The sequence below is a fragment of the Eubalaena glacialis genome, chromosome 3, assembly GCF_028564815.1.
Source record: "Eubalaena glacialis isolate mEubGla1 chromosome 3, mEubGla1.1.hap2.+ XY, whole genome shotgun sequence".
Classification (NCBI taxonomy): Eukaryota; Metazoa; Chordata; class Mammalia; order Artiodactyla; family Balaenidae; genus Eubalaena; species Eubalaena glacialis.
In genome coordinates this window covers 19,712,315-19,731,984 of record NC_083718.1, presented here as the reverse complement: position 1 = coordinate 19,731,984, position 19,670 = coordinate 19,712,315, and the positions used below count along the sequence as shown (strand labels likewise).

The window sequence follows — 19,670 nt, the reverse complement described above, 5'->3', positions numbered from 1 at the left end:
TTCACGTTGGAGAGTTGCAATCGTTGATGACTGTGACATCCTTTGTTTATTGATATGGCAGGAAATATGCCATTTATAAATATTCCATACCATTTATAAATATTCCATTTATCAGTGGGTTGTTTATTTAACCTAAAATAAACAAAAAAAATTCTCAGGACAAAATATAATTTTGAAATTAGAAATCAGGCAGCGGGCAGATCCCTCTCCTGGAGCTAGGAGCGGGCGGGCACCACGTGGCCTTCACAGTGCCCAGCTGCCTTAGAAAGCCGTAAAGATTCCACACAGAAAAAAAAAAAAAAAAAAACTGTTATAATTAATAAATGAATTCAGTTAAGTTGCAGGTCACGAACTCAATATACAAAAATCAGTTGCATATCTATACACTAACAATGAGCTATCAGAGAAATTAAGAAAACAATCCTATTTATAACTTACCAAAAAGAGTAAAATACCTAGGAGTTAATTTAACCAAAGAGGTGAAAGATTTGTACTTTGAAAACTAAAACACATTGAAGAAGACACAAATAAATGGGAAGATGGTCTGTGCTCATGGATCGGAAGAATTAATATTGTTAAAATAACCATACTACCTAAAGCAATCTGCAGATTCAATGGAATCTCTATCAAAATTCCAATGGCATTTTTCACAGAAATAGAAAAAACTATCCTAAAATTCGCATGGAGCCACAATAGACCCCGAAGAACCAAAGCAATCTTGAGAAAGAAGAACAAATCTGGACACATCACACTTCCTGATTTCAAACTATATTACAAAGCTATAGTAATTAATATAGTATAGAGTTGGCATAAAAACAGACACATAGATCAATGGAATTGCTCAACTGAGAGCCCAGAAATAAACTCACACATATCTGGTCAATTAATTTCAACAAAGGAGCCAAGCATAAACAATGCGGAATGGATAGGATAGTCTTTTCAATAAATTGTGTTAGGAAAAGTATGAAACTGAAACTTCTCTTCCCACCCTATCTTACACCATACACAAAAATCAATTCAAAATAGATTGAAGACTTGAATAAAACCTGAAACCATAAAACTCCTAGAAGAAAACATGGGCAGTAAGCTCCTTGACATCTGTCTTGACAATGATTTTTAGATTTAACACCAAAAGCAAGGGCAACAAAAGCAAAAATACATAAGTGGGATTACATCAAACTAAAAAGCTTCTGTGCAGCAAAGGAAACCATTAACAAAATGAAAAGGCAACCTATATAATGAGGGAAAATATTTCCAAATCATATCTCTGATGAGGGGTTAATATTCAACATATATAAAGAACGCATACAACTCAACAGCAAAAAGAAAAAAGCCAATTTTTAAAATGGGCAGAGGAACTAAATAGACATTTTTTCAAAGAAGACATACATACAGATGGCCAACAGGTACATGAAAAGGTGCTCAACATCACTAATCATCAGGGAAATGCAAATCAAAACCACAATGAGATATCACTTACACCTGTTAAAGTGGCTATGATCATAAAAGCAAGAGATAAGTTTTGGGGAGAAAGTGAAGGAAAGGGAACCCTTGTGCACTGTTGGTGAGAATATAAATTGGTACAGCCACTTTGAGAAAAAATATGGAGGTTCCTAAAAATTTTTTAAATAGAACTACCAAATGATCCAGCAATTCCACTTCTGGGTATACATCTGAAAGAAACAAAATCACTATCGTGAAAAGACATCTACACCCCCAGGTTCACTGCAGCATTATTTACAATCACTAAGACATGTAAACAACCTAAGTGTCCATAGACTGATGAATGGAGAAAGAAGTTGTGGTGTATATATATACAATGGGATATTATTCAAGCATAAAAAAAAGGAAATCCTGCCATTTGTGACAATATGGGTGGACTTCGAGTGCATTATACTAAGTGAAGTATGTCAGACAGAGAAAGACAAATACAGTATGATTTCACTTATAATTGGAATCTAAAAAACCAAGCTCATAGATACAGAGAACAGATTGGTGGTTGCCAGACGTAGGGGTGGGGTGTGCAAAATGGGTGAAGGTGGTCAATAAGTACAAACTTCCAGTTATAAGAAAAATAAGTCCTGGGGATGTGATGTACAGCATGGTGATCATATATAACAATACTGTATTGTATATTTAAAAATTGCTAAGATATTAGATCTTAAAAATTCTCATCACAAGAAAAAATATTGTAACTATATGAGGTAATGGATGTTCACTAAACTTATTGTGGTTTCATTTATACACACACATATCATTTCATTTATACATACACATATCATTTCATTTATATATACACATATCATTTCAATTATACACACACATATCATTTCATTTATATGTATACATATCATTTCATTTATATGTATACATATCAAATCACTATGTTGTGCACCTTAAACCAATACAATGTTATATGTCAATTAGAAAAATAAAACTATTTTAATAGAGGTCTTTACAATAGGGCTCAGCTCTGAATACAGCAAAGACATCTGGGGATGTATAGCCAAGGAGCACAGGGAAGGGGTGAGTGGCTGAAAAATTACTAAGCGGAGACATCAAAGGTAGGGATTCTCTCGAAAACTGGGCTTAGCAGGATTCTTGTTAAAACTGGGCTAGGCAGGTCTGACAAGGCTATAGCCAAGGTGGAGGCCCAGGCGAGAAGAGGGCCCAGACGAGCTTGAGTAAGGTTTGGCCAAGGAGAGAGTTGTTCTCAGGCTCAAGCTTAGCACACGGGCCAGGATGGTACAAGACCTCATCAAAATCATCCATGCAGATAGAGGGTGTCTTACATCACAGAAGGGTCAGTTTCCAAAGGACAGTGAATCCTCTTTCCCCAGATGGCAACACACCTCAGGGCCTTTCAGTGCTGAGCAAAGATCTGTCCTTGGACATTGTTCCCCACCATAAATATTTAGGCCTAAACAGAGTATATCTGTCCTTCCTTTCCTCCTCCCACCCCAGGTACGCCCTCCCTCCCCACTCCTGTGAAATCCAGGAACTGAGTTCAGAGCACAGAGGCCAGTGCTGCTTCAGGTGTTAGGGCTCTTCAGTGATCTGGCCTCTTTCAGGAATGAGCTGGAGGAAGAAGGGTCTTGCATGAATCTAGCTTCCCCAGATGAAAGGTTGACTGGTGGTGATGTGCACCATGGGGGGGGGCGGAGGGGAAGCAGTGGCGGGGTGGCGGGGGACGGGTTGGGGGGACAGAGTGAACAGCAACACAGCACAGGACGGCCAGGACTTGAGCCCCATATGCGCCACAGAAAGGGCAGCTCAGGGGCACTAAATTTTGTTTACTTCTGTTTACTTCCCTCCCTGATTTCTCTTCGGAAATTTAACAGGAAAAAAAGTTGCTTCTCTACTCTAACGGTTGACTTTAAAGTGAGCATGATTTTTCAATTTCATCATTTCCAAACTTCACCCAGGGATATAGCTAAGTTAACACTTTTACCTCACAGGGTACTGGGAGTGGAGGTGAATTTCAGTCCCAGAACCCAGCAAAGGAGAGTGGAGAAGGAAGGAACAGCTGTTCCTCACAGGGCTCCAGGCAGTACCAAGGCAGTCACTGGCCATCACGCCTCAGACGCGCTATCTGTGTAGGTTATGATGGCCCTACCCCACCAATGACAGGAAGTAACATCTGTGGAGTCCGACTGCATCTCTGCTAGTCTATCAGAAAGGGTAAAGAACAACAAATGACAGTGACTGAAGCTTTAATACAAAATGAGAAAAGCCCTGGAAGCAGACTCAGAAATACCAAAGAAAAAGTACAATTGAGAATCACATTTATTAATATTAAAGAAACCACAAAATTGTAAGTGAGTTCATTCATTCTCATATTATATCAGTGAGAATTCTTGTTCTAGTCATACCAAAATAGTTCAAAAATCACTGGCATCTAAAAGAATAGGTTCGTGATTCCATCCTCCTACTCCTACTGTCAAAATTCCATTCTCTTTCAAATCCCATTCTCTTCTTTATTGTACTTGGAATTCATACTTGGTGTATCTGTCAGTTACAATTACTTTTACCTGGCTTAATAGAGGCATAATCAAATATAGAAACAAAGTCTACAGAATAATTTCCATTCTCAAATAAAACCCGATTCCATAATGGTGGGGTCAAAACCACACAAGCAAAAAGTCAACAGGACTCAATAGCGATGTAAAAACCAACCAATAAGAATCTGTGTGTTAACATGTCACTAATAGGAATTTGTATGTTAACATGTAAAGGCATATCAGGAAACCTGTTGTTTCCCATGTCTCCTAAAACACAGAACGATAGGTAATAAAATATAAACATTCAAAAAAATTGTGTAGCTTTTTAGCTGATTCTTTAAACTTTTCTTTTTTTACATTCTTTTTTTATATTATTTTCCATTATGGTTTATCACAGGATATTGAATACAGTTCCTTATGCTATACATTAAGACCTTGTTTATCCATTCTAAATGTAACAGTTTGTATCTACCAACCCCAAACTCCCAGTCCATCCCTCTCCCTCCTCGCTCCCCCTTGGCAACCATAAGTCTGTTCTCTATGTCTAATAGTCTGTTTCTGTTTCCTAGATAGGTTCATTTGTGTCATATTTTAGATTCCACATATAAGTGATATCATATGGTATTTGTCTATCTCTTTCTGACTTACTTCACTTCATATGATGATCTCTAGTTGTATCCATGTTGCTGCAAATGGCATTATTTTGTCCTTTAAACTTTCTTTATTCCTCAATATTAATGTCAGGGATTGGAGAAGTGCAGTAGATACCACAACATTAATTTTATCGGCAATTTTATTTATTTTAAAAGTCTTCATTATCTAAAATCTACATATGTTCTTATTCCCAAATCACCTCTCATACTTTCCTTGCATCAACTCAGAGCATCCGTTAACTCCAAAAAGAGATTCATTTCTATGAGGAAGATGGTCACAGGCTGGGTAATAAGAATTTGCCCAGGTGGTGCTGCTGTGGTCATTAAAATCCGGATCAGTACCTCCGGGATGCTGAAACCTGAAAAAATTGTAAGAATCTCTACTTATCTGGCTGTTTCTCTTACCAGTCATAAATAACTCAAACATGCACAAACCAGTCACTTATTGAGGTTAAAATGCATGAAATATAAACTATGTCCTGTACCAAATTACCTCGGCAAAGGCCAGAGCTAGGGATCTCTCTCTCATATGACAGGTCGGGGTGCAGATGGGAAGAACCCTTTGGAAAGCAATTGGTCAAGATGCTAAAAAATATGCCGACACCCCACGAGGCAATAATTCCACCTTTAGAAACCTAACTTATAGGAAAACAATTTAAAAATGCTCTGCATATAATGGCATATACTAGAATATTATTGATAACAAAATTGGATATAGTTCGAGTGTCAAATACTGTAAAATGGTGTTTAAACAGTGTCACGAAGCCATCAAAAATGACATTTTAGGACTTCCCTGGTGGCGCAGTGGTTAAGAATCTGCCTGCCAATGCAGGGAACACGGGTTTGAGCCCTGGTCCGGGAAGATCCTACATGCCGCGGAGCAACTAAGCCCGTGCACCGCAACTACTGAGCCTGCGCTCTAGAGCCCGCGAGCCACAACTACGGAGCCCACGTGCCGCAACTACTGAAGCCTGCACGCCTAGAGCCCGTGCTCCGCCACAAGGGAAGCCACCGCAGTGAGAAGCCCACACACCACAAAGAAGACTAGCCCCTGCTTGCCGCAACTAGAGGAAGCCCACGCGCAGCAATGAAGACCCAACGCAGCCAAATTAAAAAATAAATAAATAAATAAATTTATTTAGTTTTTAAAAAATGACATTTTAATAGGTTTGAGGACTATGAAAGTGCTTATGATACCTAGTTTGTAATTCATAGATACATATTCATAAGCTCATAGTTCAGAAATATACATATATATGTGTGTGTACATATATCATATGATATGTGGGTAGGGAATGTTGCCTGCCCTTCCAGTAAACAAAAAATGTTGCCCACCATTCTGGGTCTACGAGGATCAAGCCATCAGCAGCTGCAGAAGCCCAAGGAAGGTGTGCCCTGAGGAGAATTCAGGATGGAGAAAAACAGGAGGCGTTCTGTGCTTTGAATACTGGCCCTAGATCATTAAGGTGCATAACTAAGGAATAATTTCAATGAGTCCAGACTCTTGCACCTTCCCACAGGCAGAAAAGCACTAAAATCATTAACTTGAGATGTCTACTCTTTGTTATTAGCAGTCATCTTTTGAAGTTCGACTACATTTTTTTTTTTCCCAGCAAAAAACTCATATATATCCTGGCTTCTCCCTTATCTCTTCAGAGCAGTTCCTCAGAGCTAGCTCAGAGGCTGTCTCCCAGGCTATATCCTCAGTAAAATCCCCCAATAAGACTTAACTCACAACTTTTAGGTTGTGTATTTTTCTTCAGTCGACAGATACATATTTGTATATATATAAATTATATATAATATATATCTGCATTATATATGATATATAATCATACAGATCATGATATACTATAGATCATGGCTACATTAAACAGACAAAAAACAAACCAAAATAAAATTTACAAGTGGTAACAATGGGTGACTTTTTCTTCTACATTTCTGGTGTCTTCTAAATTTGCTGTGATGAATATGAATTGCATTTATAACGGAACAGATAAACTTTTGTATAATTATATTTTAAATGGATTTAAAAAAACAACTCAAGTAACCCTGGTGCAAGTATTAACAGCTATTTTTCTTAATGGCTTTAATCAACCTGTTGGATAAAGGAGACCCTCCAGAATCAGAAACTACAATAGACTCACAATCAAAGTAGGGGAGCAACGTTGTTATTTGTAAAGCCCAACAGAAATGCCCACCAGAGAGGAAACCTCTCGGTGCCCTGGGGGGGCGGGCAGCAAGGATGACCACATTCCCCGGATGGGACTCTGAGGGGCTGGCACTCAGGGCACTCATGGGGTAGAAGAAAGTTCAGAGCAGAGAAGCAGGAGAGAGCCATCGGGAAGCGCTCAGGGTTTGGCAGGGGAGTGGTGATAAAAAAGCTGAAAAGTGATTTTAAAAAGCTGAAAAGGAGCTTAGGACCAAAGGGCAAACAGCACCCACGTCATGCTGAGCCTCTGGGCACGCCACCCTGCCTCTCCACGCCCGTGACCTCCACCCCGTTTAAATCACATGCTGTCACCCCTGCCTGGCCTTTCCCCTCCCCTCTCACCTGTCTCCTGTCCATTCCACACATGGCTCTCAGGACGATCTTCCAAAACACCGTCTTGATCATGATTTGGACTTATACAGTTTCCACAGTGACCTTTACCGGCAAACTAACTTTCAAGAACCTATAATAGGCTTCAAGCCTCCTCTTGGTCAGCTGACCTATCTGAGCCTTTGTTTCTTGCCCCTGAAAATGCTGATTATCACATCTATCTCACAGAGACCCTAGAAGGACTACAAAAGATAACACATTATCTTAGGCTTTCTAACACAAGGGCTCTGGGAGCCAAGACGATTGGAAACGGCTGAATGTGAGTGAAACACGGGTGTTCCTCACCTCCGTCCACTGCAACATAACAGGATCTGATTTTGAGGAGGTTTGAGACTGAGCAATACAGAGGACCCCTAACTGTTAAGGTACCTCAGAGGCCACTGGGTCCTTCAAATGCAGACAACATGTGAAAGATATTGGCTCAGGTACCCATCCAGGTCCTGTGAACGGTGGCCTGACCAGCAGGGACACAGGATCAGTTCCACTCAAGCTAGATGACTCAGGCTTGGGTCCGTTTTCCCTAGATGCTTTTAGAAATGGTAGGCACTTGGGACTTTCACAATTTTTTTCTCTAGCATTTACTGTATTTCAGCAAATCCAAGATACATCAACCCTAAGATACATTATTCTGTGCACACCAAGGTTTTTCTAGAAGACACCCTGAAATGTTATAAGAAGCTTTCTGATTTCAGAGGTTTTAAAACGTGGGGAAAATAGGCATCCTCAGACTGATGAAATATCTAATATGTAACATGGATGTATGATGTAATATGAAAGATGTAATATGGTTATGTACATGCCTGACCATAGCCAGGAGAAGTTTCTTTTTTGCCCAGCCTGTCTCATCTTTCTATTCACTATGGCACCTGAGACTGGGCCCTACATAGAGTACTTGTTGCAATGATGACAATAAAGATCGTAGCTAATATTTATGGACCACTTTCCATGCAATGCTACAACTTCATATGAATTAACCCTCAAAATAACTTGTATTGGTTGTTTTGGTGAGTACTATTTTTACTCCCACTTTGCAGGTAAGAGCACTGAGGCTTAGAGGGATAGAGGGATTAAATAACTCAACAGAGTTAGGAAAGGGAACTGCTAGGATTATAAACCCAAGTCTGCCTAAGGATCGATCTAGACTGTCTAAACCACTGTGCCACGTTGTCCTGAAGGATGGTCAGGCAAGAAGGTGTGAAAGCCAGGTCAGAATTAAAGAGAAGAATGGTCAAGAGTTTTGGAGATGAAGGGACTTTAAGATCGGGGTTATGGATTTTATGAGAAGAGTTACTTATAATCTTCAATTTGAGGTCTTCTGACTGACTTTCCCATTCCTATAATTTGGGGGGTAGGCTTTATGCTCCAGGAGTCTGAATTTTATTTGGCCCAAGGAACTCAACGTGACAACACTATTTTCTTCCTTAAGATTCAGAATCCAGACACATTGTTGCACCGATTTTTTTCACACTTTAAATCATATTTTAAAAATACATTTGATAACAAGCATTTGATTTAACATATTTCCCCCAAGTTGACTTTGAATAGTCTATACATTTCCCCTTCACTTTTCTATCACAGACACAAAAAATAAATACAGAACTCTCCAGAACCGCTCACCTTCACTTTCTTATTCCTTCATGATATTCCCTAATGAACTGGGACCCAAACCTGTCTTTCTGCTGGGGCTCCTGCATCCACATTTTATAATTGGATGGGAAAGTGAGGTGGAGGAGGCTGCAAGAATACTGATTGCTGCGGGGAATAAAAATAAAGGGCATTTTCCAGCTCCAAAGATCAGAGCACAAACTGTTCATTCTCCCAAGAGTTAAAGCAGCAAAACGTAAAAGCATCTCAACACAAGAAAATGTGGCCATGGCTTCAAGGCACTGCATTCCAGAAACAAAGATTGCCCTTTACCTAGTGGATCTGTCACTGTACCATCTGGTACACGGGGTCACCAACTTTCAGGCTTCCAATTTTTTCCACCGAATAATAGATCCCAAAAAGTGGGGATGACTGGTAAATTGGCTTCTCGGAAGGATCACACAGGCGGTAGCTGAAAGAAGCAAAAATTCACCCTTAGGCACACAGAGGAAATAATCTAAGTGCTCTCAGTGGAATTCAAGCGTTCATTCTCAGGTTCTGTATAAATAAGCAGCAAGCCTTTTCTAAAATGTGGACAGAGAAGTCTTGGCAATTAGTCAAACTGCAAATAATCCTGGTTTTTCTAGAAGTATCCTGAGAGTCTAAACAGCTTTTCTATGGCTTCGTTTTGAGCCCAAAAGAAGAAACTTGTACGTGTTACTTAAAATAAATACTTTGTTTGCATGTGTACTTCCAGCTTCACAACTCATGGAAATAAATGCCCGTACAATCTCAAAATGGACCTGCCCTGAACTCCAGGCTTCCTCAACAATTCTCATATTCTTGATATTGATTCTATCAAATAAATGTGAGTTGCAATAAAAATAAAATGACTCGAGGTCTTAATTTGGAAATACACATGTAAAGGTTATTAAAAATTGATGTGAGAGAGACAAAAATTGCAAAATGTAGGATTATACAATTAAAAATTTGTCCAAAGCACTCGAAGATCCATCTAGAAAAAAAAGAGAAAGCCACAAGTACTCACGTACATTAAACAACAGACACAAAACGAGCAGAGAGCAGAAAGTTGCCCAGACAGAGCACCTACAGCCACAAGCGGTTCAAAGGATGGGGATAATATAAAAATACACTGGACACGTGGATGTTCTACCTTTTCAGGGTTTCCAGCGGCTCCTTCCTGTTGATCACTCCGGTATCTGGGTCCACCGTGGTCATAATGCACCTGTCACACAATAACAAAGGGTTAGGGGACAGTTAAGAACCGTTGAGCATGCCGCGCCCCAAAGAGTCCTTACCTGGGACAAGCCAAGACCTTTTTCATTTCTACGTCGCCAATGAGGAGTTCACCCCAGGTGTCCTAGGAGAAAAGGAAAAGCTATTTTTTGAATTAAGGCTTCAACAGTCTTTATAGCAGTTTATTCTTTGGCTGGTCCTATGAAGCTAGCAGAAGAAAGCAGTGCAAGAGGATGTCACGAAGTATTCCCCCAAAAGGACTTAAATGGAGGCAGTGTGTTGGTGAGACCAGGATCCAGCTCTTGACTTGGTCTCAGGAGCCTGCCCCTTTCAGCACAGCAAAAATAGATCTTCTCTAGGGGGTAGTTTGCCATGAGGACCGTAAACAACTCCAGGTCAAGTTAATGATATATAATGAGAAGCGGAAAGCTTGCAAGACTTTCCACTCTTTCCTTTTGCTAAGCTACAATGGAAGCCAAGTTACAATCTGATGGTTCTTTGATGAGTGGGACATGACCCAAGAAAAGTCAGTTCTAAGACTCATCCATCCAGCACCTCCACCTCTGCAGAGCGGCAGCCTGCCCCCGGCTCTGGCCAGTCACGGCCTCCGGCCCTGCTTTGCTTTCCCACCCTTGAACTGTGGTAGGTCCTGCCAACGTCTGCCTCAGGGCTTCCATCAAACCTCACGACTTTGAGGGAGGTACTCTTACGGTCCCATTTTTACACAAAGATAAGGAGGCAAAGAGAGATTAAAAAATTTTCTCAGGTTTCCAGCAGCTAGGTTTGAAAACCTTTCTGATTCTGAAGCAGGACTTTTAACCACCCAGCTTCTAACTATACCCGTCTATATATCTATCTACACACACACATACATACATATATACACACATATATGGAGGTTATACAGATTACATTATATATACATATATACACATACATATACACATTCATATACACACACATATACACATATATATACGAGGAGGGTATGTTACAGGTCTCTCTTGCTAACGGGAAAGCCATCTATCTGCAAAGCTTGCATTTCACAGGACAATCCTTTGTCCAGGCCGCCGGAGGAGGCGGGAGGCATCGGGGAATGGGGCTTCACTCCAGGCTCCATAAACCAACAGTACTTATAACTAGATGCAAAAAAAAAAAATGACCCTTGAAAAATTGTTTCCTGATCTCAACCCAAGTGAGGTTTTCGGAGACCATGGGTCTAACGGATTTGGTGAGAAATCAGCCTCCAAGTGAGGCAATGAGGCATCTATTCCTCTCACCCGCTGGGCTCACTCCCCCAGGGACAGCAGAGGAGAGCAGTCTGTCCCCGCAGGAAGCAGGGCAGAACAGGGCGTGGGGCCTCTCATGTAACATTTCCCCCTCGCCACTGATGACCAGGCTCCAATCATGCTAGGGTCCTCCTTCAGGGATACACTAACCCCCCAGGGCCTATAGGGGTGATTCAGCCAAGGCACAAAAGGAAGTTCAGTACCTAACTGGGTCTTCCCAACCCAGAAATCTCCTGCGGGATATGACTGAAGTAAGGAGGTCTCTGTGAATGCCCTGGGTTCCCAACCATCATTTATGAAACTGTTTCTGTGCGGAAATAAACTCCGCGTTCCAAACAACCCGTTGAGGGGTGAACTGTGTAACCCTTCTAAAAGGCAAACCCACATCACGTAAAATGGAATCTCTATAGCCTAGCCAGGACTTTTTACAAGCAATGTTCAAACGCAAAACTGCAAGACAGCCATAGTGCCTAGCTAACCTCCTGGAGGAAGGTGGAATATGACCAGTAATAACAGCTCCTGCCTCGGGAAGTGATGGGCCTTGTGGTACCCTGGCCTGGAAGCGGCTAAAAAGGCTGGACGCACTTCGCCACACGAGGGCGCTGCGGCCACAGGAACGTGAGCTCATCAGGCAGTCCGGGCCGAACCACGCCCCCCCTCAGCTTTCCAAGTAGCCCCCCACCCCCGCCAACGTTCAATTTCTTTTTACAAGGGCTGAGCAATTTCATATTTCAAAACAACGTTATCTGTGGAAAGTCGGCCTTGTGTCTGTGATATGAAGCAGGAAGTCTGAAAAGTTCAGTTAGGTTTCCTACTTTAACAAGACATTTAATGTGCTCAACGCTATTACACAACTGAAGTACCCAGTTTAGAATAACAAATTACCCGTTTTCATATGAATTGTATGAAGCCCCCCAAATGCCAGTTCTAATTACCTCCTAAAATATTAGTCAGTTTATATGATAACATCACCCATCCTGATCTGATTGTCAGCATTTTGGTGTTAAGCCTAATTTGCAGTAAAAAAAAAAAAAAAAAAAAAAAAAAAATGCACTAAGCAAATTAATTTAAATGAAATTATTAATTATGTTATTAGAGAAAATTATAATGCATTTTAAATTATTGAAAAAATAAATTTAACTTAAAGAATATAGGAAATTAAATTTTCCATTACATTCTGCTAGACACCCGAGGTGTCTTCCCTAAGCACAGAAACAGCTCCAAGAGCTTACAGCTCCCCCTGCTGGTAAGCAGCCTCTCTGCAGTCTGGAAAAATCCAGGCCACTTAGAGCGAACAGAAAAAAACAGAGTTTTTGAGATGGAAGAAGAAAGGAAAGGAAGAAAGAAAGCAGGGAGAAAGGGGAAAGTACTATACATAAAGGGCTCAGCTCTGTGGAAGAATCCTGAGAATTTACTATTAATTTGCAGGCATTTTGTAAGCACTAAATTAAGACTACATGGTTTCCTATCACAAGAAGCATCCAGAGAAAGACATAAAAGAAGGGTTTGGAGTGGTTGCTGAGGAACACACAGAACAGCACAGGGGAGGATGTCTGTTTATTGGAGACCTTCACTGGAGTGCATATGGGCATGTGCCCAGCAAAACACTAAAGGTACGCCAGGAGATTAATCTCTCTCTCTTTCCATATGGCTATACACACATAGCTATATACATATATTTAGAGAGAGGGAATAGCTATAGAGAGAGAATATTTATCCATCATTCTCTATATATGTTATGGTTCTCTCTATATACGTTCTATGATTATATACATATATACTTGTGGCTATACATACACACACATGCACATGTATACATGGATATATACATATATATTTGTAGAGAGGAAATAGATATATATCTATATATTCCATCTTTTTCTATGGATATATATATATATATAGAGAGAGAGAGAGGAGAGTGCCAGGTGAGAATGGAAGCCCAGGTGAGCTCTTGAATAACCAACTAACCATAGACAGACAAGACATTTGAGAGTAGGAAGGAAAGACAGAGGGCAAAAGCCTGAGTGGGTCTGCTGTTCAGTGGTCTACAAAGGAATTCTCCTAAAGAGCACAGATCAGATCAGCAGTTCTAATCAGACCAACAGCTACAGAGCCTTTGGGCACCTACACCTCAGGCCCTGCTCGCCTACTATCACCTGAGCCCTTCCCCCCCCAAATCTCAGATACATGATCGGTGCTTTCCTTCCACTGCTCCTGATTCTTTAATGGCTACTTATCAGTTCATTATACTGTGTCATACGTACAATTGTTAGAAGAAGTTTTAAGCTATGTTGGGATAATTCGAAGGAATAAATAAGTAAATAAACAAAATTTTTGTCTAGAAATCTTTAAGTAATTTTCTGGCTTGGTATCAATGACTGGACAAGATTACCATAGGCTCAGAAAGTCATCTACTAGAGGCTGGCTATATGCATGCAGACTTACTGTTTGGGCATTAGAAAGGAGGGTGTGAATCTACATTTATTAACGCTGAATAATGTTCAAGATGTTGCTGAGGGAAAAAAACACACCTAGATATATATACTACATGTAGGATGATTCCATCTATGTAAAAAAAATCTGTATAAATACCTGTGTGTATATATTTATAGCAATATATTTGGAAGGCTCCTCAAGTTTAAATAGTATTATTTGCTTTTTATAATAAATGTTTCTTTTATTTTTTTCGTTTTACTTTTTATACGAAGCATTATAATCCCAACAACACATTTTAAAAAATCATTTTAGTCTAGAAAGTTTCTCAGATTCTTTTTGACAACAAATACATGGTGTCTTATCCAACACCAATTCTGCAATTCTTTGACACCAACTGCTGTCCAACAATTTAACTCAATTCTGATACTAACTGCTCTGAGTTAGCACAGACCCCATGGGTTCAGGGCTCAGTCCCACAAGACTGCCCCACTTCAGACGCCAGCTGCAAGTCCCAAGTCTCCCATACTTCTGACCAACCAGCTATAAATCAAGGGTTCCCATGACCCCCTCTGAGGTTCCATATTTTGCTAGAAGAGCTCACAGAATTCAGGAAAGTGCTTTACAATTACCAGTTTATTATAAAGAATACAATTCAGAAACAGTCAAATGGAAGAGATGCACAGGGCAAGGTATGGGGGAAGGGCACAGGCAGAGCTTCTGTGCCATCCCCAAATGCACCACCCTCCCAGCACCCTGATGTGTCACCAATCAGGGAGCTCTCCAAACCCCATCGTTTAGGGGTTTTATGGTGGTTTCGTTACTTAGGCATGGTTGATTAAATCATTAAACTCAACCTCCAGCCCCTCTCCCCTCCCTGGAAGTCTGGGGTGGGGCTGAAAGTTCCACACTGTAATCATGTCTTGGTCTTTCTGGTGACCAAGCTCCCTCCTGAAGCTATCGACCTGCCTCACCCATCCTGACACTCACCTCATTACCATAAACTTAGGTGTGATTGAAAGGGGCTTGTTATTAACAAAAAACATTCCTATCACCCTTGTCAGTCAGGAAATTCCAAGGGTTTTAGGAGCTGTGACAGGAACAGGGGACAAAGACCAAATAGATATTTCCCATTACACCGCACAGTTAAGCTATCTCAATCCAAAATCTGTTTCTCTATTTTTAAGGTACACAAGCAAAATGATATTCTTTAATGTCCTGTTCGAATCTCCCTATAAAGAAACCCCATGGCATTCTTCCTACAACGAGATCCCTATACACACACATACCTTGCGTTGCGTGCTCCTTTCTCTGGGCTCCAGAGAAAGCTCCAGAGAAACGTAACATGGTTATGTTCCCAGTACCACAGCCCTTCCCCTACTGAGCCCTACATCCTGCTTCGTCCTGAGACCCTTGTAGGCAGACACAGTGAGGTCACTTTGGTAATCTTAGCATCCATCTCAGAGATTAGCACCCAGGAAGCCCTCAATAAATGTTTGTTGCCAACAGGAATGTTCCAGAATCTTGGTTATGATATGAACTTGCAGGAAATGTTTCCTTAGCCGAAGTAAAACTCTACCTCATGGTCAAACTTCCTTCACAGACTGACTAACACTGGATGCCATACACTGAGAATTACCAACTTACATGAGACGTGACTTTTCACTTACCAGATAAGTAAAGATTATAGGCATCAATGCTGGCAGGAGTACAAGAAAAAGGGCATACTTCCACTGAGCTTGGGGGAATACAGATTGGTGCAGGGTTTCTGCAAAGCAATTTGGCAATGTATATGGAGCGCCTTTAAAGTGCTGATTCAGCATTTCTGAAGAGTAAACTTAGAAATGTAGACAGAGACTGTTTTACAGAGCTGTTCATTATTCATGTAAGGGGAAATGGAAAATAGCCTAAATGCCCAATGATACAGGAATGGCTAAATAAGTTATTGCATAGTTCTGTGATGAACTAATATGGAACTATGAAAACTATGCTGATGAGGAATTTGTAAAGATAAGAGATGTTTGCCATATGCCATGAAGTGAAAATGGTGGAATTCAAAATTATCTATACAATATCATACAAACAATATTGGAAACACAATAAAATGTTATTGCTGGCTACTTTTTGACAGTAGGATGGTGAGGGATTTTTATTCCTTTAAATTTTTCTGTATTTTTCTAACTGTACACAGAGGATGTGGTACTTAAAAAAATTACTTTTATAATCAGAAAAAAATTAACTGTATCTTAAAAAGATTCTTGAATTAAATCATCAAGAAGCTTTCTACTTCTCTGCAGCCCTGGTTCCAGATGCCCTCAAGCCTTTCTCCTGATCCCGTGTTTGAGCAACCCCGTGCAAAGAAGTAAACCACTTCATCCTCACAGCGGCTGGTGTATGCTCCTACAGAATTACGGGATATACATTTCTGTTAACCTAAATGCATAATATATGTGCCAGGAGGAAGTTGATCTTTGGAGACCCCTGGACTTGGAAAATCCAGGCAGAAAGGAAGGACTTCCCAAAGCTGGATAAAGCCAGCAAAGCTAGCTTCCGTTCCCTGGAGGGGTCACCTACTTTTCGGAACACCAGTAACAGGCTACAAAAAAGGAAAGAAGAGACCTTGAGATGTCGCTCTTCCTCTCTCTCTGATGTGTATTCACGGAGGGATACTTTGCGGGGCTGTTGTGGCTGCTCGTGTCCCATCCACACGCCAGGGTCCTCTCAGGGAGGTTAGGGTCCTGAGGATTCCAGTGCTTCATGGACAATAAGAGATCCTAGTCTCCCCTTGGGGTTCAGCTTCTGACTGAGATGCTGGGGGTCCCACACCCACCAACAGCAGAGTCTGGGAGAGGCAGCCACCAGCCCCAATTCCCAAAGGCAGCAGCTTGGGCTGCTCTTCAGCATCTGGGTGCAGGTGTGTGAATCACAGCCTTCTGGAGGACATGGAGGGAAAGGGTTCGGTGTATGGGGGGGGGGGGTCCATCTGATGACTCCTACCCGCCTCTACAATACCTTCTCTGCTTCAACATCTGTATTCGATGGGCTCATCTCTAGGGTTGTTTTGTAAAGCAAATGGCCACTCCTTACTCGTGATGTTCAAATGTGTATGTCTGTGCGATCATACCTGCTCAAAGGGAATACCCATGTACTATTGTCATCGAAGGTTTTTATTTCCTCCTTGATCTGAAAAATAACATACTTAGAGGTGGGTAAGATATGATGAACAAAATTCAATGGTCACATCCCTGCCCCTTGTTGAATTCAGTTCAACAAGATCTTACATACTCAAGGGCTTGTGCATTCAGGACCAAGGATAAACGAGAAAAAGCACAGTGAGGCGAGTCTTGAGAAATAGACCTCATGCAATTGTTAGGAAGATTAAAATGTGTTTGTTAACCTACTTTTTTTTAAAAGTTGGAATATAGTATGTGCAACATTAGTGTTTGTTTTAAAAAAAGCCAACTAACATATATCCAGAAAAACTCTAATTAGAAAAGATACATGTACCCCAATGTTCATAGCAGCACTATTCACAGTAGCCAAGACATGGAAACAACCTAAGTGTCCATTGACAGATGAATGGATAAAGAAGATGTGATACATATATGCAATGGAATATTACTCAGCCATGAAAACAAATGAAATAATGCCATTTGCAACAACATGAATGGACCTAGAGATTATCATACTTAAGTGAAGTAAGTCAGACAGAGAAAGACAAATATCATACGATATCACTTAAATGTGGAATCTAAAATATGATACGAATGGACTTATTTACAAAACAGAAATAAACTCACAGACATAGAAAACAAACTTATGATTACCAAAGGGGAAAGGGAGGGAGGGATAAATTAGGAATTTGGGATTAACAGATACACACCACTATGTATAAAATAGATAAACAACAAGGTCCTACTGTAGAGCACAGGGGACTATATTCAATATCTTATAATAAACTATAATGGAAAAGAACTTGAAAAAGAATATATATATACATATATATGTGTATAACTGAATCACTTTGCTGTACACCAGAAACTAACACAACATTGTAAATCAATTATACTTCAATAAAAAAAGCCAACAAAAGAGGTCATGTCAGAGAGGGGGTCTGAGAGACCTTTGTGGTAAAGTGCCTTTTTAACCACACACACACACACACACACACACTCACACTCACACTCACACATTAACAGAGAGAAGAAAAAGGCAACAGAAATTGTACAACTCTAGGGCTGCAAAGAACCTTTAAAATCCTTTAGTAAAACTTTTCCACTTTAAGATCAGAAGATGATGCTCAAGGAGGTTAAGGTCGAGCTCACAGAGACAGAAGGACCATGTGGCCCTCCTGGTCTCCAGCCACGTGCAGCTCCTGCTGATTAGCACCTTGCTCCCAAGGAAAACCCCAGGCCAGAGGGTCTCTGCCCTGGCTCAAGCCAGAGTCACCAGGGGGCTTTAAAAAGCTCCTCTGCCCAGACTGCAGCTGGGACCCGGGATGGGGATTGTTCCAGTGTGGGAACCACAGCCCAAGCTGATCTCTACACATTCCCTCCCACTCTAAGTCCACTTGTCTTCCTGCTGCAGCTTTCAGGGGTGTTTCATTTACTGTGTGGATGCAGTGATGGAAAGGGCTCTGTGAGGCTGTACAGAAGCCCCAAGAAGCATCCTCCAGTTTGTCCTTGGTATGAGAGGGGCCGAAGTTCTCTAGGGTTTGGCTTCACATGCTTCTGTTCTCTCTTTCTCAGCCCCTAAAAGTCTCTGTGGCAAATATTTCGAGTTACTGAGATGGAAACAAAAAAAGCAAATGTATAAGGAGATCTCCTTAAGTAAAGGCACTAACTCCGTTGGCAAATTCTTCAGGAATGTGACTGTATTACTGCTCCCTCCACCCAGGACTCCTGTCTCCCATGTGCTCATCATGTTAGCTTTTCTAAATCAGGACTAATTTACCTGAGGTCCTTGCTTGAGGCTCCTATCAAAGTGGGGATGTCAGAAAAGCTCCCCAGATGAGAACAGGGACCCCTTATTTGAAAGGCATGCCATAAAGGGATGAGGGGAGCCCCTGCAGTCCACCACATGCGTACAACACCGAGAGTAAACCCTAAGGTCAACTATGGACTTTGGGTGATTATGATGTCAGTATAGGTCCATCCTTGGTAAAAAAAAAAAAAAATGTATCTCTCTAGTGAGTGATGTTGATAATGGGGGAGGCTACACGTGTGAGGGCAGGGTGTATATGGGAAATGGTCAACTAGAGATAAGAAGCATTGGTCAATCTTATTACTTTCAAACTTGATTGCTCTACGTTCCCAGAATTCAAACACACTACACTGGACCAAAGGAAGCCGCTTTTTAAAATCTGCTTACTATTCTGAGTTACACGGTAAAAGTACAAAGTGTTTTGGGTCACAAAGAGTAAATGTTGCACAATGCATCCTCTTATCACTCTGTGACTCTGCAATAGATAATGGCCTGAATTTTTGTACCATGCTTAGGTTTGCTATAGTTTTTATTATTAGTTGGTCTATGAAATATTTACCTGCATTATCATTTTACATTAATATTTAACAGAGTCCCACTAATTGGAAGGGTTATAGTTGTGTGATGGTGCCAGGTAGACAGGTTAACTCATCAGGCCCTTAACGCTTTGTCTTCTTAAGTTAAGGGAGAATAAATCAGCAACATTAGCATCATTTTATAGTAAAGATTTTTTAATGTGCATTTCCAGAGGACTCTTCTATTCAAATAAGAGTATTCTACCTTATGCACTGTTTCTGTAAGCCCATCCATCACAATGCGGGACTAAACAAACGGACTTGGGAGAACAAGGTCACTTAACATTAAA

General features: G+C 40.8%; 1 protein-coding gene across 1 annotated transcript in view; it reads right to left on the bottom strand.

Moving 5' to 3' along the window:
- Positions 1 to 4,877: 4,877 nt before the first annotated feature.
- Positions 4,878 to 19,670, bottom strand: part of MTARC2 (mitochondrial amidoxime reducing component 2) — a 31,257-nt gene continuing 16,464 nt past the window's right edge. The window contains exons 5-8 of the mRNA XM_061185327.1: positions 10,160 to 10,221; positions 10,015 to 10,086; positions 9,174 to 9,312; positions 4,878 to 5,013 (exon numbers count right to left, since the gene is read on the bottom strand). Of these exons, the coding sequence (XP_061041310.1) occupies positions 9,186 to 9,312; positions 10,015 to 10,086; positions 10,160 to 10,221 (261 nt within the window). The 3' untranslated portion in view covers positions 4,878 to 5,013; positions 9,174 to 9,185. The remainder of the gene's footprint in view (positions 5,014 to 9,173; positions 9,313 to 10,014; positions 10,087 to 10,159; positions 10,222 to 19,670) is intronic.